The following is a 27,688-nucleotide window of genomic DNA, read 5'->3' as shown; positions in this document are numbered from 1 at the left end:
AAGGTTTTAAGAAATAAAAAACACCACACATAGCTGCTATAATTTATTTGTAAAAAAATATTCTACTCACTACATAGCCAATATATCAGTTAAATTTTTAATAATTTAAGTATCCATCCCTGCGTAAGTCACATTATTTATCATCTATACAACAATAATAATGTCTCATGAGTATTCCGACGAAAATGTTTCTGGTATAATATTATACCGATAATTTATGCTGAAACTTTATATTCAAACAACAAATGGTCCATAAGCTTAATTAAAGAGTATTTATACAATAATAATACCTCTTAATACGTAATTTGAGACGTTAATGTTAGTAACAGTAAAGGTGAGAAATCTACAACGAAAAATTCTTATAATTTAAATTGACTTGGAATTGATTCTTACTGCGCACAACCGACGCACAACTGAGCTCCTATATACTTTAAATGTCCAATATTATAGAAATCTTAATAGTACTTTATAACAAAAATTCATTCAAAAACAATAAATGGATTGTAATTAATATAAACTTAGGGTCGACAAGTTTTCATATACCTCAGTTGTAACCGACCGCGCAGTAAAACATTAATTGACATCTAATATTATGCAGTGTACTCTCAAAGGAGGCGTACAAAAATGCCCATCTCTACATATTATCACAAATTTATTGCTTTTCGGGAAATACATTCTACAACACATATCACATTTCGGTTACAATACTTTTACGATTCATATTGAATGGAAAAAATTCAGAGACTTTTGCTTTCAGTCTTAATTGCTGTGAACGTTAAATGGAATTTAACATCGAGATTCATCATATGCAGTGACGTAACATTGGCAAACAGAAAACGGTTACAGTAATAACAAAAAAAACTTCTAAACACAGATCAAACATAGCTTCTTTTGAATTTTTGTAAAGGGCAAGAATCATCCTTCAACATAGACAAACCCACTATGATTGCCACGGCACTGCATCACAATATTTCAGCATAAATTATAAGACGAAGCTCCATTCTCTCAAACACACGTTTGTTAGTTCGAAAGCGCACACTACACAACCGGTACGTTAGTAACTTAACACGTTATACCAATAAACCGTAATAAATTAACCTAAATAATAATAAATAACCAATTGGAAGATCGAAAATAGCTGCACGAACGGAATTTGATCGAGTGAGGTCTAGATAGGACTTATAATAAAAAAATGTACAGAATAATGAATAAAATAATACTGTATCACTACTGCGAGCAGCAATGTTAGTGAAAATGTTGCTTTCGTTCCCTAAACACTACTTATAATAATTTCAATATAACTCGGAATCAAGAGAGCGTCAAAGAGAGCATATTTATTGTCAAAGTATAAAACAATTCTAAGTACTACGAATATCCCAATCCGAGGGTAGATAATCTCAAAAATTTTAAAGCTTTTTAAATACGATAGACGATTCTGCAAAGAAATTACGTATAGAAAAGCACAAAGCTATATCACAATGTCTCAAAGACTGTTCTACTGGCCCGTGGGGTGATCGTAAAATAAATTATTAACTAAATTAAGTAGAGGCGTTAAGTATAGGACGGCGAATACGAAAAACAGCCCACAACGGAAATCTCTTTAAATGCTCAAAACTGACCATGAGGTTATAATGCCACGATTTGGTTTCAACCAGATTATTTCTAAATTCAATTTTAACACGGAATATTAAACCCTATTCTACAGAAATTATGGTAATATTGCTCCAAAGAGATTCTATATCTAAATATTTATATTCGAAAAGTTTATTGCTTTAAAAACCACATTCTCAATCGAGATTCGAATACTGACCAAAATCGGGGCAAAAATAAATTATATATAAAAAAAACACTACTCTAAGTAAGAAACAATATACAATACAACTTAGATCTATATGAATACTTGCTTCCTGCAATAGGTAACCGTAATAATTTCAAAGGAAAAGAGAGCAAAGGCAAGGCGCGGACTTCGGCCCGAACCGATTTCACCAATCAAATAATCTCAAAATTCATTCTCACTCATCACATGAGGAATTCGGAAAAATAATTTTCATTTGCAAATGCAATAAATTCTCAATATGCAAAAGGTCATTGACCTTTTTATGAATCAACCTGAACAAGCGAGTACAACCAAACCATTTCATTTATTTGTCTTTATAGATAACTGCACAACGTTTATTTGTGACCGTATCCAATAAAAGTCGGCTATAAAGCTTATAAGGGATTTGACAGTGTACCCTCTTATCCAGGTTCGAATAATATCGTATATACACAATACTTTTAACTGCCCATACAAAAGGCAATTTAATTTGCCTTTAATAATGCCCTGTTTAATTAATACTTCATTGTCATAATTTTCAGATAGTCATCATCGATTAGTACTTAAATTTGAATTTTGGTAAAAAATAACTATTGATAATACTCCTTATGTACAAAAATATTTAGTATATATTTAACCAGAATACTATTACTTTGATGTAGGAATAATTTCAAATTTAAGTACTTCTAGATGTTCATAGTCTTACACTGGCCTTAACTCACTACTGGTATAAAACGAATGGGAACATTCATAAAAATATATACCTCATTAAAAAGGTTATAAAACAAAAAAGATTTTATATCAGATCTACTAAAATAATCTTGTTTATACTTGGACTATTTTTAAAGGGCGTTCGAATTTAGAATATTCTCGGCCACAGAATATCACTTCGATCGTATATATTCTATGCTTATACATAAAAACACTATTGGCTATGCGGTAAAAGGCGGGATGGACCACAGATAACAGCTTTTAAAAACGAAATGTCATATAGATTTTTTTTAAATCCCTGGCCGTAAAGAAAAAAAAGTACGGCCCTTTAAAAAGGTTCCAAATATAAACAGTCTATGGTATGAGTAACTGGCCGTTTGTACACGGGTGCGGAAAGATTACGTGAGCGGTCAATGCGTTTCTTCGGCCACGTGATTGGCCACGAGGTTTAATGGCGCCTCGTCATACTCTGGCATACCGCGTCCCATCTGAAAATAACACTATTAGTTTAAAAACACCATTTTTTTTAAATACTTTAGTTTTGGTGTATTATCAAAAAATAGTTACACTTTTATGATATATTTTTTATACAGTAAGATGTAAATACGAAAGTTTAAAAAATAAATGCATGTTTTAAATATTTCACATAATCATTTTAACCATATAATATTTATTTAAACTAACTTTGTTATTATAATTGATTAGACATGATTATCCACAAAAATATTTTCTCACTTTTCGTCTCTTTCTGTCAAATTGTGTTTAAGCTGAGATGAAAAAAGACTCATGAGTACTTTAGTCAATATAGTGCAATTGGACTTTATTGTTACAATTAAGTCAATATTTTTTTGTAAAATAATAATAACCTGTGCTGGTCGAGTGCGCGCATGTAAGGCGGCTAAGAGGTGCGGCTGCAATTGCCTACGAAGCGCTGCCAATACGGCCTCTTCTGCACCTTCTGATGGTGGAGCCCCTGGTGCCGCACCAGCTGGTTCACTACTCTCAGGGACCTCGGTACTGGCGCCGGTGACTCCTCGTCGCCCTGAAATTTGTAAATTAAATTTTTATTTATTTCTCAACCCACTAGATACACTACATTGCACTTGACTAGATAATCTGATGCGTCGTGTGACTGAATTCATTCAGAAAAACTAAGTCGAAAGGAAATTTTTGCGTTCCATTTTTTGTTTTTTAAATATCTCTATTACATTCTTATTTTAAATCAAAACATCACTAAAAATTTTTTTAATTTTAGGGAGCGTTCAAGTATTACGTAACGCGTTTTGGGAGAGGGGGTCATTTTGTAAAATGTTAGGATGCGGGGCGGGGATTGAATTACGCGTTATTGTCAATATTATTTTCGACTTACACCACATAACTAAAGAGACACAAGGTGGTCATGAAAAGTTTTACTATAGAGTACAGTACTATACTAGGGTACTGAAAAACGTTACGGCGAGATACATGGGGGGGGGGTCAATAGGCTCCCTTATGGCCTGGTAAAGAGACCTTTCAGCCAAATCACTCAAAGTAGACTTACGATGTAGATTCCTTTTTTAAATTAAACATTATTATTGTTTAATTTAAAAAAGGAATGCTGTCAGACTAGCGTTCTATATTTAAATTAACCAATTATCTGTATTAAATTAGCGTTCTATTTTTAAATACTTTTTGTAAACAATATACTCACTAGATCGAGAAGACTTTGCTTCATGTCTGGGACGACGGCGTCTAGTATGTATGGTGTCCCGTCGCATTGCGGTAGGTCGTGGCACTCCATGGAGTTTGTAATACAGCCCGCACGCGTTACACACCATTTCGCCTCTGGCATCGCGACGCCAGATGGTGGTCGTGTGTGTACCACAGTTGGTGCAGGAGAGCTCAAAGCGCTGTGATGGGTTGCGATTTGAGTTTGACGTGTCTGTTGCTTCCTGTAAGGTTTCGAGTATTAGATATCATACTCAAAGGTTTTGTGTGCGCGTTTCTAAAGGCTAGACTTAGTTCAAAACCAACAAGGCCACACAAAAAAAGTTAAGAATTATTCAATTTACTGACTGTATTTCTGACCTTACTGACCTATTGATTTATTCCTAAAACCATTTAAGAGAAAAAAAAATTGTTTTATATTAAAAACTTACATTTTCATAAGAATTTTAGAAGGCACACAAAAGGGTTAGAAACACTAGTACAGATTAAAATATTAGATTTGCCAATAGCACTGAAACTTTGTAACTCCACATAGCAAACATAACCCCACTTGAATATAGTTTTTTTTTCTTTTTTTTAAATTGCATACAAAAATGTCGGCATCCATATCGCTATTACAAACCTATAAAGTACGGGCGCAGAGCTACTGTGTAAGCATGGTCAATATTTTTACCAATTAATTTTCATTGCAATTATTTACTATAAACTAAACCAGTGGCCTTTTAGGCCTGGCTTCAGATTTCATTCAGATTATTTATCAATATATAATTATGATTATTTATCAATAGGTGATCAGGCTCCTGTAGGTACCTGACAAGCCTCGACTTTTTGGGTCTAAGGCAAGCCGGTTTTCTCACGATGTCTTCCTTCACCGTTCGAGCGATTGTTAAATGCGCACATAGAAAGAAAGTCCCCTAGGCCAACACTGCTCAGTGTTTATAGTCACTTATATTCATAATATTTTATTTACATTTTAGAAATTCATAAATGTTCGTAGAAGATCATACATTATCAGTGTTAGTGGGCCAAGTGGGATGTTGATCCTGCAAGGGCTGAGCTCGAGCTGGACAACTCTGTTTCCTTCTCGCTGTTCCACCTGCGCCCATGTTACCACGACCAGTACTCGACCATTCACCGTTCTGAAATATTAAAAGAAATTAATTATATGTTGCTATTAGCACCAGATTAAGCAACACAAGTGGACATATTACAAATATGTCCACAATACATATTCGAAATAACTAACATCACCGCATACACGAATTCAAATACGACCAGTCACACACTTTTTTGTATTGTTCCTCGTATATTGAACCACGGAATAGTATCTGGACACCCATGACACAGTAATGTCCCAAGAGTCTGTGAGAGCGTTTAAGTATTACATAACGCAATTTTTAAAGATTTTAGAAGCTCTCTCCCCCCCGCCCCCCATGTAACTCACCATAACGTTTTTCCGTACAACATAAACGAAAAGAGTTGCCAATTAATCGAAAATAAAAATGTTACGTAACGCGTTGTTTAAATAACCCCCCTCCCGCCCATGTTACGCACTGTAACGTTTCAAAAGACTCCCCCCTCACCCCAATTGCGTTACGTAATACTTGAACAGGGAGCTGTACAGTTTTGTCATTATTAAAAAGATTTAAAAAAAATATTTGTGAAGCAACGTACTGTCTTTACCGTTACTACATACATGCATTATGTTATACAGTCAAAATCTGTTATAACGAGATCGAAGGGACTACTCATATTTGGTCGTAAAACCCGATAGTCGTAACAGCCGATGACGTTGTTATTAAATATCTAATACAACAGAAATCAGCCGGGACCTTTGATTTTGGTCAATATTACCGGTATGTTGTTCTAATAGACCAGTGCAGATAGCCTTTAAAATAAATAAAAAGTGAAAAAAATTACAGTAGGATGAAACCCATTAGAAAAGCAGGGGAATATGATCAAAATGAAAGGAAAAATAAATTACGGTCGATCTGAGGTCGGGAAGGGGAGTAGGGAAGGGGATGACGGGTCTGGGCGTTACTGCATACGATTTTTTGCATTTTCTGAGAAGATTTACTATGGTAATATATTTACCATAGGAAAGTAGAGATTTCAACGAACTGAAAGCACACCAACTTTTTGAAAAAAGCTGAAATTTTGACGTCAGAATTTTCGATTGAAAATTAGGGTGTTTTTTCGATATTAATTCAAAATAAGGTGAACAAATAAATATTTTTAATCAAATAAATTACAGCGTATTTGGGACATAGAAAGGTAAGTTTTCACCAAATTTCGTTAAAAAAAAATATTTTTTTACCCTTAAAACTCCCTACCCCTTCCCGACCTCAGATCGCCCGTAATTTATTTTTCCTTTAATTTTTATAATATTCTCCTCCTTTTCCAATAGGTTTCATCCTACTATTATTTTTTTAGGTTTCAAAAATTATCGGCACTGGTCTATAAACGATATCGTCGTGTACGATTTTTACTGTAATATGATATAGTCTAGAGTTGCATTTCCTGAAAAATATTGTTTCATATGAAACAGAGAAACTAAGAGGAAACTTTATATACAAGAAGACTTATATATGAAAATACATTTTCTTAATGCTTATAACCTTTGACTAGGCGACTTCGACCCTTTAATTGATCGAGTATCTCCAATTGACACCCAGTATATAGTTAGTAATAATTTATTTATCTTTAAACGATTTTAAAATTTTATCGAACGACTAGCTTCCCTGCGAACTTATTTTCGCTACAACGATTTTTTACTTCGCCTACCTTTTTAGTACATTACAACATATGTAACATTTTGTTATGCCTCATAGAGATTTCGCTTTTCCTGATAAAAAACCTAAGTACTTAAACAATTTTTTTTCTTATGTATTAAACATTTACGCATCTTATATTTTGAGTAATTAAGTAACCAAATTAAAAAACCACGTAAATAGTGAAGGCGCTATGTGGAACCAGCTTCCCACTGAAGTATTTCCGAACCAATTCGACTTAGGATCCTTCAAGAAACCAGGTCGTACCAATTCTTGAAAGACCCGCACTTTCGAGCCTTCTGGCAATGTGAGTGTGAGGCGGTATCACTTAACATCATTTTAAAAGAGTACCGAGAGTTTTTTACGCCGGCTTTTTCTCTCGGCCTACACCCTCTGTCTTCTTTGCCGATGAGTAGGGATGCCTACAAATTCAAATTTATTGACGTGGAATAAGTGATACATGTATCTTATGTTCCATAATAAACATATTTTATTTTTTTTATCAGGTGAGCCTCCTGCCCGTTTGCCTCCTATTACATAAAAAAATATATGTCCCGTAATCCTTAACTCCTAAATCATGGTTTGTCTGTAAAAGATCGCTATAAAAAAAGTGAATTAGTGTAAGTAAAGTGATAAAGTAAGTTTGACTCAGCCTTTAGATTTATGACCAAACTTCATATTCACACTGACTTGATAAAATACATTTCCTTATCTTTTGCAATCTTACGATTACTCGGAAGTTGACACTGCGTCCTGAATTTCAATTGAATATAAACATTTATGGCAAACGATTTATTAATACTAATTTGTAACCTACGCTAATTTGCTTGTAAAATGCGAATACAGTCAAAATCTGTTATAACGACATCGAAGGGACTACTCATATTTGGTCGTAAAACCCGATAGTCGTAACAAACTCAAAATATCTTTATTCATATAGGTAAACAAGTACACTTATGGATCGTCAGAAAGAAGTTAAAATAATTGTAAATTTACATTTACTACCAGTTTGCAAGTCAAGGGCGTAGAGCGGGTAAGAAGAACTGGCAAGAAACTTTCCGCCACTCTTTTTAATCGCCAAGTATTGAGTCATACAAATTGTTTGAACTGGAGCAAATCAATCCCAAGGATTAGGATCATTTAAGTATTAATCATATTTATAAAAAGCTAATTTCGCTTGGGAGTTTGTTGTAAAAACGAACAACCGATGACGTACCTAATACAATAGAATTCAGCCGGAACCTTTGATTTTGGTCAATATAACCGGTATGTTGTTCTAAACGATGTCGTCGTAAACGGTTTTCACTGTATATATATATATCCAGATATATATTAATAAAGTCCAAATTATAGGTTACGTTGACTACCACCATAGTTTCCTTATATCAATGCTTCCACGGCTTACTCTATCAAAAAGTCAATCCAAAATGCAAAAACACGAAACAAATATCGCCTAGTTATAACTTTAAGAACATTCTTATAAGAATATTTATTCTCAATGTTACAATAAGGATAATACATAGAATATAAAAAAGAGAATTCACCGTCATAATCTTTCAAGGTTATAAATTTTATGGTCTCAAATTGTTGTATCTGTTTCGTAATCAATAGTTTTTTTAATAGGCCTAAATCGGCCTTCTATTTTTCCAACATACGCCGTCGACTTTTTAGGTATAAGGCCAGTTTCCTCACGATGTTTTCCCTCACCATGAGAGAGTATTAAATGCGCATATACAGGAAGTACAATGGTGCACAGTCGGGGATCGAAATGACCTCAGCGATGAGAGTCGCACGCGGACGCCTCTAGGCCAACACAACACTTTTATAACAATTTGTTATAATTGTTAAACTCATACAATACTCACACTCATAAGAGCAGTGTTGGCCTAGTGGCTTCGTGGTTCGATCACCGGCTGTGCATCAATGGACTTTCTTTCTATGTGCGCATTTAACATTTGCTCCAACGGTGAAGGAAAACATCGTGAGGAAACCGACATGTCTTAGACCCAAAAAGTCGACGGCGTGTGTCAGGCACTGGAGGCTGATCACCTACTTGTCTATTAGATTTAAAAATGATCATGAAACAGATTCAGAAATCTGAGGCCAAGGTCTAAAGAGGTTGTAGCGCCACTGATTTTTTTAAACTCATACAAAAAGAAAGAAAATAGTTTAACAAATTTCCTCTTACAATATAAAACTACATACATAGCTAACCGCGTCTCACGAATTTTGGTTTGTTTGTAGGACTGTATACCATAATTTAGGCTAATTTTACTATTATAAAAATTGAATAAAACCATCGCAACAGATATAGTGAAACATGCAAGCGGCCTTGTCTAAACAATCAATGCTTAAACAATAAACCTTTAAACAAATAAGATATTTCATCTCAAGGAAAATCTGTTTTCCAACGACACGTAGTATGCATCCTTACTATGTCTTGAGATTTTGTTTACAACGGTTGTGTGAAAAGGCAGTTTTTGTGATAATCCGAGTGTATTTCTAGTTTTGTGATCGAACATGAATTATTACGTAAGTTTTCCAAACATTATAAAACGAATTCTATCTCACTTCAGCAAAGTATTAGAGTAATCTATCAGAAAGAGACGAAAGATAATATTTAACATTGATTTTGTTTTTATAAACAACTAGCTGCCCCCGCGAACTTCGTTTCTACTTAATGCCTAGCCTACCTTTTTACTACATACCAACATGGAACATTTTGCTATGCTACCCCAGAGACTGTTCGGTGTCCCGGAATGAAAACTTTTTAGGTTTTTCTGTGATTTTTATCGATATTTATACCTCAGAGTTCAAGTTATAAGTTCTTAACTAACAAATAAAAAATAGGGGTTGATCGTAGAGGGTAGATGAAAATTAAGGGTTGTATGTATTTTTGTAGGTTGTATCATAAAAAACTCTAAATAAAAAAAACATCTAAAAAATAAACAATAAATTTTTGGGGTGGACACCCCTTATCACTTAGGGGTTTGAAATAATATAGTAGCCGATTCTCATACTTACTGTATATGAATATAAAATTTCATAAGAATCGGTCGAGCGGTTTCGGAGGAGTAACATCGGGAACGAACATTCGTCAAAAACGCATTGGATTTTGACATATGGGACGCTTCTCTTAATGTTACTCTAAGAAAATTGTACGAGCTAGTTTTAAATGCGCACATAGAAGGAAAAATTTGTACACATGGCCAGATTTGAGGAGCGCTTGTGAAGCTATCACTGCTATCAAAAGTTCTAGTATATTTCAACTTGATCAAAGATTTGTGGCAAAGCGCAATCAATATTGTTTTTAATATAAAATTAAATACTCACCGGTGAAACGGTACCGTTGGATGTTTGAGTAAGTGGTACAGCGAGTCCCCTCAAAGGCGACACCGTCATCCCCGTATGTTTACTGTTAATCAGTCGCCTTAGAAGCTGTGTTGTTTCACCACCACGACCTAAAGTAATATTTTTTTAAGATAAAACAAAAATACCATTGCATTTTTATATAGTAACAAAGATCCACGGTTGTAACGCCGATACGTTAATTGTTACTAATGAACAGCTGATTGAGTTCGTGACCTTTGCAAGGTCAATGACCTCAAGTCACAGATTTACGCGTTAAACTTTTATAAATTTTGACGAACTTCTGTGAACTTTATTGATTCATTAGTAGCTTTTTATTGTGTATAATTATGCAAAGAAATTTTAAACAAAATGCACTATGTCCAAGTAATAATTGGAATCAAGTTACCCACAGGTGCTCCCTAGTTATAGATAATTAATTTTGTCACAACCATAGTTATGTCATGAATAAAGTTTTTATTTTTATTAATATACTTTATATCGAGTGTACGCCATTTTTTTTATTATTTTGGTGGTTGGTTGTGACATGCAAGCATCCATTCATCATACCATAGAGATGAATAAAAATACTATAGGAAGAACTGTCATAATTACTAGATGACCCGGTGAATTTCCTATCACCTAAATATATTTGTGTCAAAACTTAATAAAAAATATTAATAACAGACTAGAGAGATCGGACTTCATACAGCTATGAAATACAAATTTCCGAAGGCATAAATATAAGCAACCAAATGACAAAGTTAAACCTTCCCGGAATTTCCACAAATATTTCAAGATCATGATTAGCCAAATCGATCTAGCCATTCTCTAGTTTTAGCGAGACAAACGGATATATATATATATATATATCCAGTAATGAAGGATGTTCGTTTGATTGTGATTGGTCAATAGTATTTAGTCTCACTATACGTCATAAAATAACGTCCATCAAACGCACGTTTTCGTCTTCTATTTAACATTTTCATAATTTTGTTACCGTTTTGTTTATGTAGAGCATGCCATAATGAGTCCTTTTCCTCCGTTTCGTGTGGTGGTTTTGGCGATGACTGCGCAGACGGCACAGATTGTGTTTCTTCTGGATCGTCCTGGGAAAACAAAACAAGTACTTGCAAATACTGCCTTTAGATGAATCTTTAAGAAACACGTAAATCGCTATAAATTCAAATCTAATAATGTTAGGTATTTTTATATAAAACACAAAATATTTTTTTTGATGTGAAACATCTATAGCCGCACGTAAAACCGATTTCTGGCGTGGCGACGCACGCCGTGGCGACGCACGCCGTGGCGACGCACGCCGTGGCGACGCCACGCTATATGATGGTATATATATATACAGTCTATATGCAGTAGTGTGTACGGTGTGTGTATATCGAAGTCACTGATTAAACGAATTAAGTAGTCACGATTTGAAATAAATTCGTAAATTTTTGTATTTAATGACAATAAATGTTTATTCAATAAATAGTCATCGTTATCTGGAAAAAAAATCGGAATATTTTATTTTATCATTATGACATATTTAGTTCCTATCACAATCTGTTCTTTTCTGCATATCACTTTTACAAAATAATGTCGATGTTTCACATCTGCCAGGCGTCCTGTGACGGCTCACATTTTTCGTATATTTTAACTTAGTAGCAACAAATTAATACAAGGATAACTCTGGAGCATTTAGCAAACGTAAGAAAGATCTCCAGGTCACACCTGGTAGTTTTCTGCGAAAAAATTGTTAAGTTCGTGATGTATTAGAAGGAAGGAGGGTGAAGTGAGAGCCGCGGTGAACCGTGCTGCCTCTTGCTTGTAGATATTTAAAGAATATTAGCGCATACGGCCAGCTTTCCGTGTATCCCGTAGCACCATTAAATATTGTAGGTTTAACCATTAAATAGGCCAGGCGATCTCTTGTAAACATAAAAAAATCTAGGGAACTTTGGACTAATTTTCTTTATCTATAATAAACGATTCATATTGATTAAGCAATTCATTCGTATTGACCCCACTGTTTCTTAATCCCAAATTGGACTACGGTCACATGTCTTTATATATTCAAGACGCTTTATACAAGATTATATAAAAATCCTTTAGTAAACATAATTACTTGTATCCAGATAATTAGTATATCATTATACTTATTAATGTAATTAGTAGTCAATTTCGTGACTAGTTTTATCGTTATTTGGACAATTACCATCAATTACACAAATCACGTCACATTTAGCTATAAAAAAGTGGATAGAAGATATAGAAGCATTAGAAAGAAGCGAATGGAGAAAGAAAATGGATAGAGATATGTATTTGGAAAAATCTCGAGGAGGCCTATTCCCGTAAAAGGAATCAATGGTACTGAAGGAATAGTATTGTCTGTGATTGACATAACCTTTACACATTTAAAGAAAAAACTTTTTGACCGGATTGAAGTTATGTATTATGTCACCGTGACCACGCACGCTGTAAAGCACGCGTAACGTCGGATAAAATTAAAATTATGTTAAATAGTTGTAAATTTATAATAATACATAACTTCAATCCGGTCAAAAAGTTTTTTCTTTAAGGGTACTGAAGGAAGTTAGGATAACAAGAAAAAAATGTATATAATATATATAACAAATCAAAACTATATTCAACATTTGAAATTGGAAATAAACGAGCTTTATTTGTCGCTTCATTAACTAATAATTACACAATAATTTATTAAATCGTTTCCGAGAATCACTTCAGTTAAATGCCAAAATTGATATGACTTTTAAAGCTAAACCAATCATGTATATGTTAATGAATGGGTAGACCATGTATGATATACCATGTGTAGTAATAATAATCTTTAATCCTTTTTAGGTCTGGGCCTCAGATTTCTGTATCTGTTTCATGATTATTTGTCAATCTAATAGGCAAGTAGGTGATCCACCTTCTGTACCTGCCCTGCGATTCTGTAACTCACTTCACGAACTCACACAGCGGTTTTCGCATCGGCGGTCGCTCTCAAATCAGTCGTGAAGCAGTCATTTTATGATTTGGCATTCTGAAAAGGTGGGAGCTTGTACTTTATTGTTTATCAGAATGCCAAATCATAAAATGACTGCTTCACGACTGATTTGAGAGAGACCGCCGATGCGAAAACCGCTGTGTGAGTTCGTGAAGTGAGTTACAGAATCGCAGGGCTGACACACTCCACCACTTTTTTGATCTAAAGCCAGTTTCCGCACGATGTTTTTGCTTCGCGGTTATAGCGAATGGTAATTGCGCATATAGAAATAAATTCAATTGGTGTACAACCGGGGATCAAACGATCTCAGGGATGAGAATCGCACGCTGAAGCCACTAGGCCGACACGGGTATACCTACTGTATATATAAATTTACATTAAAATTCGTAAATGAATAAATGATTTGATTTGATCAATCGACTAATAAAAGCAGACATTCTTTCTTCAGCATCAAATAAACCATATTGACCCAGGTCCATTCTTCTGGTACATAACTCTCAACGAAATAATTGTTTTGCGTTGAAAGACAAGGCAAACTCGACTTTAAATATCATCCACAAATTACCTCACACATACCGAAGTAACTCGCAATAGCAAATAATAAAATGTTACCTAACATAATACTTAAATAACAAAAAGATAACTTATATAGGTATCACGTGGTAATATTTACTAAGGTCATTACCATCTACGTACAAAATGTTAATAATTATTTCCTCGAGTATTCAGTAAACCGACCACAAATAGTATTCACGTGATTTTCACTGTCTCCATATTTTAAAAGCTTAAATAAGGACAAGTGCAGCTTCTAAGTGAGCCTCACGCTTCGACCAAAACAAAGTGAAATCTAGTGTATGTGTGTGTTATAAATTATTTTTATTATTAGTATTTTAATAGTTTTTTTGCGCTTGTGTCTACATGTTGTAGGCACCGTTGATATTTTTGTATGTACTACAAAATCATAGTAATATTTTAAGTATTAAAAGTTAATGAACTGTATTTACCTGCGACACCTCCGATATGTCCATCTGAAGTCTGTCCGGATCTGAGCCGCTACTGCTTTGACTACAATCCTCATACACCGAACTCTCCTTCGCCGGCTTTGTCCTCACGCACGCTCTGGCATAGAAATGCTGCATTTTGTCCTTATGCGATATATCACTGGTTCTATGTGTGTAGGCATTAGTCTCTCTGCCCTGTTCGCTCTCGTACTCTGTCTTACAGGAGTATAATGAGAGATCCATCTCTCTGTGCTCCTCGTTATTGGGTAGATTCGTGACGCTTTGGGGAGTATTCTGGGCATACTGTTCGTCCACATATTCTTGAGTATATTCGGACGCCGCGTGCGTATTGTCAGTAACGCCCGCATAATTTGTCGGATACTGAGATTCCTCGTTTTCACGCTGAGCTACCGCGACAGCCTTGCTAATTATATCTATCACTGTTGTACAGTGCATTACCTCTCTCGCTCTATCGGAGGGCGGTAGGCTCACTGTTTTGAACATTATATTCGAGTTCTCTTCCGTCTCGGGTTTGACAACGTATTTCGTTGGGTCGTAGTTTTTTATTTGTAGCAGTGTAACCGCCGCCTGTCGGCTCTCGAGGTTTTTCATCTCTTCGGTTGAGTCAGGGGAGCCGATTTCTGCATATTTACTTTTTGACAGATCATACTCATTATCGTTCAACGGTTTGATTATCTCCTCCAGTTTGTCGGCCGTTATACTGAGGACCTCCTAAAAATAAAGAACAATGTTTGTATAATGCTTTATGTAAACACGATAACATAAATAAACGTTTAACCAATGGGGTAGCGGCTTTTTGATATCTCATGATATCACTCGCTAGATGATAAGATAAAATCTTTGTATGGGGCGCGAACAGTGTCTTTCCTAAATTCAATGAAAATGTACTTTCTACGTAATATATTTAGAGTGAGTAAATATCAATTCGTTGTTGAGGACATAATTGTTCATGATTTGTATTTAACGCATTAATTTGTTGTAGGTGTCAGTGATATTAAGTGTCCTAGTTTACGCAGCTCACGCGCAGAGTGACTCAAATGACCGAAAGAGTCCTTGTGATGTTTTTCTTCAAGATGGCAACAATCTAACGTTAAACTGCTCACGGAGGGATATCGACAGCGTACCCAAATGGCCTGAGAACCTCCAGAGCCTTGGTGACAAAGGTACTGTACTATATTTATCTCTAAGCCCCTAAAAAACTTATTCTAGCTTTTACGAAGATAAAAGGGCGTATTATAGATAAATTCTGCTCTAAACTTGATACAAATACTTAGAAATAAGTCCACAATTCCTCTATATCGTAATCTTTTATTTGTTGTTATGCGTAAACATACACGCGAAAAACTAATAAAGATCCGCCCATACAATCTTCACATTAATAAGCACATAGGTACATTTGAAGTGAAATATACTAAAGTATTCCTTTGTTCATTTTATCATATAAGGCACAATATTAAATCATTTCTTTTCCTAGATTTTACGGCACTGACGCATTTCTATTGAAAATTGGGTTTGATTACACGACACAGTAAAATAATCTATGCATTAATTGATAAAGAACTAAATACTGCGATTGCAATTGTCTAATTATAGTGATTAATAATTTCTAACATTAGGTATTGATTTTATAAATGCGCGTGTAAATAGCTATACCGTTTTTAATATGCATATTTAAAAGTCGAATAGAAGTTATCTGATGTAATTTTTTTCGTTTTATTTCTATATCACGTGAATGATCATAAATTATGTCAAGTAAAACATTTCGGGCTTCCTTATAAACACTTTATACCAGTGACAGCTGTTATTAGAACAAATTCTTTTCAAAATACTAAGATAAAACTAATTACGCATTTGAAGGAATTATTCCGTATTACATTTACTATGTACTTGCAATTTAAAGTATTGCACATTGTTATAACCGCTAGCTTTAGTATCCACGAGTTGTATTACGCTCGCGTTATTTATTTATTTCATTTCTTAAATACACAAGGTATACTTATAACAATAATATCTTTTTTCTATCGTTCTTTACGACTTGTATGTACCCCTAGTACGATTAAGGAGGCTTTGGACCCCTTAAAAAATAGAGAAACTGATAATATTACATGGATGATGTAAATGATTTTGTCTGTGTGTTTCCAATGGGTCCCATTTTTTTATTGAAAATGAAAATGCGCTTACGCAGGCCCGCGCCAAGGAGCTTTACGCGGGGACTGTGGGGCTGGGTCCCACCCACTAAAAACCCCTCAGCCCTTCACACGCTCTTAAGGCCGATTTACATTATCTTAGTGTTTAGGAGAGTGCTTTAGTACAACTTGAAAGACAAGTTCTTTAGCGTAACGTTTACTAAAGCAAGTAGCGTTTACATGTTTCAACTAAAGTACTATCCTAAAGCACTCTCCTAAACACTAAGATAATGTAAATCGGCCTTTAAGATGAGTGGGTCCCAATGACTAATTAGGTTAGGTTAGGTTAAAGACAAACATTTGTATCTTCATTCATTCATTTCACAAATCATGATGTTTTAATCAATTTATATGGGGTTAAAGAGCGTGCCACCACATTATTGCATAGTAAACCATTGCCGAGTAATTAAGATATGTAGATAAAAATTTGGAGCCGTGATTTAACAAAACTATAATTTCACATAATTACAAAATACATAAAAGGTAAAAACGCAATACACATTAAAAAAACTTTTTTTTTGTCTTTTATTGACATAACTTTTACACATTTAAAGAAAACACTTTTTTACAGGATTGAAGTTATATATTATTATAAATTTACAATTATTTTACATTATTTAATACTGTGATACTTTTTGACATTCAACACCTTTTGTCTTCAGTCACCGTGACCACGCACGATGTAAAGCACGCGAAACGTCGGAAAAATTATGTAAAATAATAGAGTACTGGACCTCTAAACCTAATTAAAATAGGGCGCAAGGACGAGACAGGTTGCGTTGGCGAAAGATATGGAAGTTATGACCCATTAACGAAACTGCATTGATTATGATAAAAAAAATTGATATGTTTTTATTATAATCATGCTGTTAAGCCTTTTTTGCATATCTTTAAGACGTAGTATGTTTAAATCAATAAATCAGTGGTAATAAACCTTTTAAGGTCTGGGCCTCAGATTTCTGTATACGTTTCATGATCATCTGTCAACCTAATCATCAAGTAGGTGATCAGCCTCCTGTGCAGACACACGGCGTCAACTTTTTGTGACTAAGTCAAGCCGGTTTCCTCACGATGTTTTCATTCACCGTTCGAGCGAATATCAAATGCGCACATGGTAAGAAAGTCAATTGCACGGGGATCGAACCTACGACTTCAGGGCTGAGAACCGCACGCTGAACCCAGTAGACCAACATTGCTTGTAACTGGGGGTTAAATAAAAACAGCTCACACTCCTCGATATATATTACTATTACTATGTAACCAAAAATAACTAATACCTATCAATTTCAGAGAGCCATGTATTAATAACGTTCTTCAACAATAGTATAACAAATGTGACCCATCTAGCCCCAGTGCCGGGTAATAGAATAGCGATCAGCTTCAAGGGAAACAAAATTGTTGAAATAGAGGACGACGCATTTAGAAATATCGACCGTATGGTCTATTTAGATCTTAGCAACAACTACATTTCAGGTAAAGTATATTGATATCTTTATTTATTTACTCACTCACTCACCACAATAAAGCAATGTATCACGAAAACAAATATACCAAAGATATAGCGATATATGGAATATGGTTTTGTATCGCGCAGCCCGGACATACAACGACCAACATTTAAGCTTTGACTCAATGGCCAAACTTAGACTAAAAACAATAAAATACAATTAAGATTTACAAAATTTACAGTACAGGGTAGCATTACCCTCTTATCCCCTCCAGGTACACTCTGAAAGCACAGTATACCACCCCCATAAGCTATATCCTATTATGATGGAATACATACACTTTGGCTATAATTTGAGTGTAATTGTTTGATTTTATATAACATTTTTGTTTGCTGTAGAATTACGAAATAAATAAATATACAAAAAGGTATAAACATTTACAAAAGGAAAACAATATTCAATACATTTAACTAAGTAATACCAAATTCGGCTGTGTTGTGTGATGTCGTGAGAGCGAGTGTATGTACGTGACGGTGCGTATGTGAAGTGTGATTAAGATGATGTGATACTTTCACACAATGGCAAGGTTTTAGGAAATATATCCCTAAGCTACCGAAAAAAAATATAACTGAATTTCTTTGCTGTACATAGTCAGATCAGCTCCGGTACGATTCACGAATATATGAAGATTAGGTATTGAGGTTGAAATCGCTTACGAAAATGTCGACTGCTATTTGAAGTTACAATGTACCGTCACTGGACGTTCTATAAATTAAACTTTAAGCGATCATCATAAATTATATTGATGTGCAAACGCATTTCAATTTCAGTTAGTTTTCAGTATTTTTAAAGACTTAAAAATATTTCCAGGCGAAGTGCTAAGAAGCGAGATCTTCCAGGGCCCTTATAATAACGGAATCTACAGCGACATAGCCCTCGAGACCCTAAACCTGGGCTTCAACGAGATCCACTCATTGGACAAATACCTGTTTCAGCACACGCCGAATCTAACACGACTATATCTTAACAACAATCCAATTGAGATTCTCGATCACGTGACCGTGTCAGCGTTGTCAAGTGCCATTAAACTCGAGGTAATATCATTTATTTAAATAGAATTCTATAAATCATGTCAAAAAATATATAATTAGATGCGCAGAAGATGGAAAGCTTTTCCCTACTAAAACAAACTACGCAAAAGCCTTCAAAGTTCAGCTTGGTGCCAACATTTACCTATATCTGTTAAGCAGTTGGAGCTTTTCATATGAAAGATCCCCGGTTGACGAAATGTTTTATATAGACTGATTAGGTATAATACATAAAATATATGTATAGCAATCTATGTATACCATTCCAAACTCCCAAGCGAAATTAGATAATTATCACTGAATAAATTCATAACTCTTGTTAAATGTTAATTAATCAATGCAGCTTTTTATAAATTTTACCATTATTAAAAATGATCCTAATCCTTAGTATTGATTTGCTCCAGTTTAAACAATTTGTAAGACTCAAAACTTGGCGATTAAAAAGAGTGGCGGAGAGTTTCTTGCCCCCTCTACGCCCTTGACTTGCGAACTGGTAGTAAATGTAAATTTAGAATCAATTTAACATCTTTTCTGTTGACGTTCATAAGTGTACTTGGTTACATATATGAATAAAGTTATTTTGAGTTTGATATAATAATGTACCTTTGAAATTTCACATCGCAAGCGTTACAAAATTTTATCACAAAACTCGACCACTATTTTATAAACATTGGCAATAAGCCAGTGCTTCTTTATCAGTGCATTTTATTTTGATTGAGTTAAAAGCCGCACATTCTCCGACGATTACTTATCACATGCACCGCACCTTGATGTTTTGATTCTAAAAACGTTAACGTGATTATTTTTTTTCTATCACTTATATATTCCTACCTAATAGCTATTTACGAGTTGATTTATTAAAACTTCGTTACATTACAAATACATGTTGGGACATGTGCACCGAATGGCGGACGATAGAACCCCATAGTCCTTAGTGAACTTATGACCTGGTGGCAAGAGAAAATCCGGTCAACCGAGGCTGCATTGGTGGGATGGAGTTGTCAAGGACATCAAAACAATAGGTGTTAGAAGTTGGACGCACGAAGCACGAGATATATTGTTATGACTAAATATACTTGAGGAAGCTAGGAAGGAGCTGTATAGCTATTGAGTGTAATAATGACCATGCTGTTAAGCGAAAGCATATTAAATTAATTTGCGCTACTTGTTTTAAAATAAGTGTTGTTTGCCATAGTATACCTTTGAAGAGTACCTACCGAGAGTTTTTTACGCCGGCTTTTTCTCTCGGCCTACACCCTCTGTCTTTGCCGATGAAGGATGTCTACCTATTCAAATTTAATGACGTGGAATAAGTAATACCTGTATCTTCCATAATAAACATTTTTTTGTATTAAAAATTCCTATATTTCCTTCCAGGTCCTAGACTTATCAAAGACGGACATTGACAGTATACCATTGGACGCATTTAAAGGTCTGGTAAACCTGAGACAAATCGACCTGTCTGGAAACCTTTTCCTAAACGTTCCAGAGAGTCTAAGTTTACTTGGCAACACCTTGCAATATCTCACATTCAACAACAACCCACTTGTTGAGTTGAACGACGACAGTTTTATTGGTATGTACTCATAGATTTTGTGTGTTTGTTTGTGTGGTTGAAATAAAATGGTGAGGAAAAACCATCAAAATTCTGGTTCCAAAAATTCGACAAAAGGCCATATAAAACTGAGTTTTTTATAAGATGCCAAAATGAAAATATTAAAAAAAAAACCATTAGGCTTATAAATGTTTGCTTGTAACTTTATTATAGGATTATATCTAAGGCTCTTTATTAAGCTTTTAGCTAATTTATAACCTATTTTTTTCCACCATATTAGGAAAATGCTGAGTTGGCCTTTTCCTTTGTCATCCTGTCGATGATAATAATCATAATAAAGCAAATTTTAATATAATATGTTTAACGTTTACAATATATATATAAGGAAAATTGCATGTGATAAGATACCAAAACTTTAATGTAGCAATCAGTAAAGTTGTATCACATGCAATTTTCCTTAATGATGGAAACTTCCAAATTAATTATAGATTTATTTGACGTTAATTCATCATACCATAAATAACTTTCGCTCCAAAGCCCAGAAATAGTATTGATTTTGCATAATCTGTAATCGAATCATCTTTTACGTAAGCAAATTCTAATTGAATGAAGATCGCCAAACTTTCTATTAGTTATCTACAAGTCAGCACTTACGAAACGAAAGTATAATATCAGACATTAACACAGTTAGGTTCTTTAGTAATTGTAAAACATTTAAGACAGTACACATGTAAGAAAGTCTATGTTAAGACCTGTTTGATTCCCATCTAAAAAATATATTTCCATCGCCCTGTGTTTTATCAATCGATAACTAATCGGGCATACTTATACTGTATAATAACTTAATCTTTTAAAACAGATAAGACGGAAAATAGCTATTGAATAGTTTACCCTAATGCAAATCCTATTTAAAAATTAACGAGGCAAGATTTTTGTATTTGAGAGTACGATTATGACGTCACTCCGTAACCAATACAACTATTAAAAATATAAATTCAATATATCACTTTTCTGATAGTCTTTATTGGAAATCGAAATAATCTTATTTGATATTGGTACTAATACATAAACCTTGCAAAGAAACTTGAATACCGTCGCGAACACCGGCTTATACAAACATAATACTTAATAATATCACTATTATTATCAATAGATACGTGAGTAGCGATAGAATAGCCAAGATTTCGTTAAGTGTCTGTTCACAATATATCCGGAATGCTTCTCCGACTAGTCATCGTTTGTCGGTTCGATGCGTGGAATTAGATTAAATCTATGAACATCATTTTAAGTATTCATTTCTCGTAGATAATAAGGAATATATTTTCATTTTGCTATGGAAATCGATTGTCTATTGGTTATATAATATAAACTCCTTTCATAAACCATATTAGTTTGTGTCCTATTGATTCTTCTTCTAACCTCGATTTGTTGTTGTAATAACTACTGCGGAAAGTGATAACGAGTCGAGGGCCTTTAATATGCGATGAGTTTTACCCAAGGTGGTTTTAATGAGCATAGTCGACTCTCAAGTAGTGCGGGGCAAGGGGGCGGAATATTACCACTCCGACGTACAAATAATTTTGTACAAAAATTAAATTATATATCATACAATTACGTATACGTGGCTAATATGGAAACTTGTTAACACATCTTAATTTTACACGCTAGCAAGACATCACGATTTCTGAGCCTCCGTTATCATAATATACTTAATTCGAGATCCGTTCAAACGAGTTTCTTATCAATTAAAAAATGTTAAAGCCCTATTTTATAATAAACATTTGTTAATGCATATTTCAGGATTGACAAGTTTGCTAGAACTGGAAGTAGGCGAAAACCAATACTTGGAGGAAGTCAAACGCAGCACATTCTCGCCGTTAAAAAATCTCAGAGTTCTGCATCTTTGTCATAACAAGAATTTACGGTACATTAGTCACAATGCTTTCAGGGGACTTAAAGATAGATGGGCGTTGAAAGAGGTAACCCATAGACAATAAATATTTTTGTATTAAGTGTATAGACTAAAGAAGCTTGAGTCATGAATGTAGAGTTAAGAACACTATTACAATTTATTTTATTTCATTGTAAATTTTCAAAAAAGGAACCGTTTTCTTTTCTAATTTGTGAATATTTACGTAATTTTTACAATCATTTATATAATTTCATTATCTTAGGAAAAAATAGTATTTGATATGAAAGTTACGTTAGATTTTAACATATTCGACTAAGCTTCGGTAAATCCCATAAACACTTTCATCTTTAAGCGCCGGTGTAGCGTAATCAAGCAATCTAACAAGACGGACGTATTATAATATCCAATCACGTTATTCCGACCTTATACTTTCTAGATTATTTACACGAATACTCGCTTATTATAATAATTTAAATTTGATTAGTCATCACTTTTATAGATACATTTTACTAGTAAATAATAATACATAAATATCCCGACACTAAAGAAAAATTAAAAAAGGAATCTCAAAAATTATTAAGGGTCTGTTTCATATGTACGTATAAGTTCTACATAAGTTCCAAATTAGCTATTTATTACTTATTGGTAGGATAAACACTATTGTTGCGTTTCACGACTGTCAGATAGCGCTATTCGTCACATAAAGTCCATCATAAGTTATGAGTCCGATGAAGTATCAATTAGCACAATTTATCTTCCAAATAATTTATGTGTTTTGCATAGCTATTTGGTACTTTATCCATACATTGTGAAACAGACCGTAAGTGAAAAAAGATTCACCGGAGGAAAGATATGTTTTGTGTAACGATTGATTGTCTTTTATTTTGTTTCCACGCAAAAGTCTCGCGGGCAATAGCTAATCTACACAATTTAGGGGCCTCATAGCCTAGCGTTCTTATTAAGTGGCAGCTAGGTGAGGGGTATCGGGTTCGATTCCCGGTTCGAGGGCAAGTTTTAATTTAATTTAAACTTGTTTTCGGTCTTTGGGAGGGTTGTGCGGTACCGGGCGAGTGCCTAAACCGTACATGGAGGACACGGTCGAATTTCTAAAGACAAGCACGAGTTATAAAAAATCCTATACTTGACGCTGGCTAATGTACAAATCGTGCCAGAGCCATAAGAAAAATCTACACAATATTCAAAACGACTTTAGTTGTGAAACGTTAAGATAATGCAATTCCAAATTTCATCATTCGTATTTTAAAAATGTCGCTTTTATAAGCATAATCCTAATTTGTATTTGAAAATACCAGTTTTGTTTAAAATATTTTTAGATAAAATATTGCGCATGCAAATAACGCGGTTTGGCCCAGTTCGTGAATCTTTAACGTCAAATAAACTAGGTTAGCTGATAAATCATTTATATTTGTTTTGATAACAGTTGATTGCTAAGTCTCGGAATTATAATATTGCCAAAATATCTTTCATAACGTCTAAGTACATTGACTTAATATTGTAGCAACAATGAAAAAATAATCAAAATATTTTGTATGAAGTTCCGTGAACTATATAACTATGGAATGGAAGGAATCTGTTCTTTTTATGTTTTAATTATAGACCGGGCCCGATAAAAATCGCCGGTTTATGGTTAATCTACAACATTTTTTTTCACCGATCGAACGCGCAACTTCGGTTTAGAATCGCTCGTTTAACTACTAAGCCAACTGCTTTTAGAAAATCGTTCAAAATTAAATTTCACTTTCGTATATATACGTAACGTATAATAATGACGCATCGAAATATCAATATGATAACCTATACAAATACAAGGGAAAGTGAAAAATCGAAAAACAAAATCCATAATCTAAACTCCGAAAAGAGTTTAAAATACCCTACACATAACTTAATACATAGAAAAAAAAGAATAAATTATAGTGTCTATTACAAAACTTCTATCTGTATTATATAAGTACAAAAACAAATAAGTCTCAACAGTCACAAATTGTCCGTAGTACTTAATAAATTTTCCAGGTATACCTCGATGACAACAACTTGAGCGAACTATCAACTGATCTTATGCCATGGAACGAGTTGGAGGTGTTAGGTATGACTGGCAATAACTGGCTTTGCAACTGTGACTTGGCCAATATTGTGACTAAACAGGAGGCAAGTACTAAGTTCAAGCCGGGAAAAGTACCATTGTAAGTATTCAATTCAATGATTACTATAAGAATAAATACTAAATTTAGTATAGCTTATAAATCATATTCTATAATTTAATAAGACATTATGCACTATGATTCAAGCAAAAAACGTTTGTTTATAATTAGAAACTAGAATGAGTTCTATGTATTGAATTCACAGAATTTATCAATGTTATATGAACATATTAATTGAAGTTGGTTAAAAACTGAGCCTATATTTGATCATAATTTATGTGTGAAATGTGTTTAACACATGAATTGCTGATGAATGAATGAATAATAAAATAAATTACAATCTATGATGGCTCATAATAAATTTATATTGTATAAATAACCTATTGCTGCTAATGACCATCTCTTGGTACTAAGGACTAACTGATGATTCAACGTGTAATTTATAATGTTAAATCCTATACTAAATGTATACAGCCATTTACGTAGTAATTTGTTATCATCTAGAATTTGAATAAAGTTATTTTAATAAATGCAAAGCAATTCATTTTTAAAAAATGCTCATCTATTTAACAGTTAAATTAAAAGCAAAGCAAGTATTTTTCTCAGTATTTATAAAAGTTATACCAAATTAATAATGTGTAATGACTTAAAATATATTTTTAATAAAAACAATAATATTTTTTGAAAAACGGGTTAAGGATACACATAAGAAAGGTCTTTTATTTACAAGTTATAACTAGAGCATTATTTACGTTTTTTTTTTACTTTTTGCAGCTGTGCAGCACCTATGCGACTGAATGGGGCCTATATAACGAACATCACTATATCATTTTGCCCTACATTTGACACAACCTTTGCACAAAAGAAACAATTCTCCATTACTGATTTAAGACCAAAACATGTTCTGTGGAGTATTTTAGGAGTGGCAGCAGTAGTTGGAATAGGAATGATTTGTGGGATCATTGTAAACGCTGCGAAAGCATTCTACAAGAAGAAATTAAGTCAGCCTATTCGCTATGTAAACATTAATAATTCTGAATCAAGCTTTGCTTGATTATTAAGTCTGATGTTTACTAAAACATTAACAATCATTTATATTTTACGTACTATTTAATCTAAGAACAAATAAAAGTTAAAGTTTTAGAGTGTAAAATTGAAGCTATGTAAAAATATTAGTTGTAGATTAAAAAATGTATAGACTATGTGCAATATTATACTAGCATTAAAAATATTTTAGAATTAAACCTTTTTTTATCAATATTGTGTTTACATACCTCTATAGGACCCGATAGTGAGTTAGCATAGTGGAGAAATTGTTCCAATAATCTTTCAGATTTATGTGATAGTTCCCTGAATGTATGAAATTCATCAAGTTTGCTTGCACAACTTCCACATACAACCTGTGGCAACATGTCTTCTGGAGAAACCTAAAATTATAATATTATTATTATTCACCTCTTACAGAATCGAAATAATCTGTTATGAGTTGAATTAAGCAATGAATTTTATTATAGATTAGAAAATCTGGTAATAATAAAATTGTGAAATAACTAAAAATGTCAATATATAAATAACAGTCCCCCCATAGGACTTGTTTCTATATTTAGTTAATATAAGCTCTGAAAATAGAAGGCAGTTAGTGAGAGGGAAGGAGTGAGAGTGCATCCTTGTAGCTGTGATTAGAAACGTAGGTGTGAAGGGTGCGAGGGGGAGCGCTCTAGCGATCTCATACAATGATCTCCGTGCGCTCCTTTGTTATCACCGCGCGGTCACTGATATAGCGCACAGCCACACGCCTTGCCTATCACTTCCAAGAACGACATTAGTCATACACCCGAGTACTCGACGCGTGGGCCGTAACATGATATCACAATGCGAAAATACCCAACACCCGCGAGAAAGTTAATGGCGCTTATCAGTATCCACAATCTTGTACGCTAATGCTAAACTTTCACATGAGAAAAACTTTGCTTTTCGCATTCCGAACACCTAATTAAGGTATAAATATTTACCATTATCGATAGATAAGCCATTATCATCTCGGAAAGTCGTGATTTATCCTTATCACGGTCGAATATTGGGAGTTTAACATCACTGCAATTATCGCCACAGAATGATAAACAAAGGCGACACACTGAATGGAACTTCGGCGGCAAGTTACACATATTTAGAAATCAAAACAGAGAAAAGTTTTCACAACATAAGAAAACATTTAGAAACAAATCGCCTAATAAATTTATAAATTAAAAATACTTCTTGAAAATATATCTCAGCGTGCGATGATGTAGGATATACATCACATCGCGATTGTCAACCAAACGAGCAAGCTACACACATACACACACACACATGCACAAAAATACACCATTGTTTACGGTACGCTGACTATTGCGCTGCGCGCCGTCGTGTCGCTAGTATCGTAAAATTGACATTTCTATTTTCTAATAAAACTGATAATGGAAGCACACTTTCCTTATATTTAAAATATTAGTAAAATCTGATAAGTTATATTACTAAACAACTTTTATGTACATCTCATTTCTGAAATTTTATAATTGATATAATTAAGATAAATACAACGTTTTTAATCTGCGCATGCGTATTAGGTGCTTTTCTGCAGCTCCTTCTTTCTTCTCTATCCTAGATAATAATCTGTATTCAATTTTAATTATGATAAAAAAACAATATGCGAGACATATTAAAAGTAATAAGATTATAATAATATATTTTGAAAATGTATGCATTAAATTTATTTTAGTGAGTAATTGTTAAAATGAAAATTGTTAATTTGTGGTGTCCAAGAACTACCACTGGCATTTATTTTAGCTTCTAACATAAGTTTTTAGTTAATATCTGTTAACGATCTTACTCTACGGTAATCCGTCATCACAGAACGGAAGTGACAAACCAAGTAAACGTCTGCTGTCAAGTTTTGAGTCAAAAAATCGTGATATT

At 33.8% G+C, this 27,688-nt stretch overlaps 2 protein-coding genes across 3 annotated transcripts; one reads left to right on the top strand and one right to left on the bottom strand.

Moving 5' to 3' along the window:
- Positions 1-30: 30 nt before the first annotated feature.
- Positions 31-27,082, bottom strand: LOC125057667 (zinc finger transcription factor Trps1). The gene is made up of 9 exons (XM_047661461.1): positions 26,746-27,082; positions 26,008-26,160; positions 14,368-15,096; positions 11,354-11,462; positions 10,339-10,466; positions 5,242-5,373; positions 4,218-4,458; positions 3,394-3,569; positions 31-3,015 (listed from the first exon to the last, which is right to left on the bottom strand). The coding sequence occupies exons 1-9, from the start codon at positions 26,896-26,898 to the stop codon at positions 2,938-2,940; spliced, it is 1,899 nt and encodes a 632-aa protein (XP_047517417.1). The 5' UTR covers positions 26,899-27,082; the 3' UTR covers positions 31-2,937.
- Positions 9,422-25,991, top strand: LOC125057668 (carboxypeptidase N subunit 2-like). 2 transcript variants are annotated; one of them, XM_047661463.1, is made up of 8 exons: positions 9,422-9,537; positions 15,368-15,548; positions 17,862-18,044; positions 18,890-19,113; positions 20,485-20,683; positions 22,463-22,641; positions 24,606-24,775; positions 25,508-25,991. In XM_047661463.1, exons 1-8 carry the CDS (start codon positions 9,526-9,528, stop codon positions 25,785-25,787), a joined length of 1,428 nt encoding a protein of 475 aa, XP_047517419.1. In that variant the 5' UTR covers positions 9,422-9,525; the 3' UTR covers positions 25,788-25,991. The 2 variants fall into 2 exon arrangements, with proteins under 2 accessions (XP_047517419.1, XP_047517418.1); XM_047661462.1 differs by lacking the exon at positions 9,422-9,537 and adding an exon at positions 15,092-15,294.
- Positions 27,083-27,688: the final 606 nt, after the last annotated feature.

This window comes from Pieris napi, chromosome 17 (assembly GCF_905475465.1).
Source record: "Pieris napi chromosome 17, ilPieNapi1.2, whole genome shotgun sequence".
NCBI lineage: Eukaryota > Metazoa > Arthropoda > Insecta > Lepidoptera > Pieridae > Pieris > Pieris napi.
Note: the sequence above shows the minus strand (reverse complement) of the source record. Positions and strands in the feature narration are given on the sequence as shown.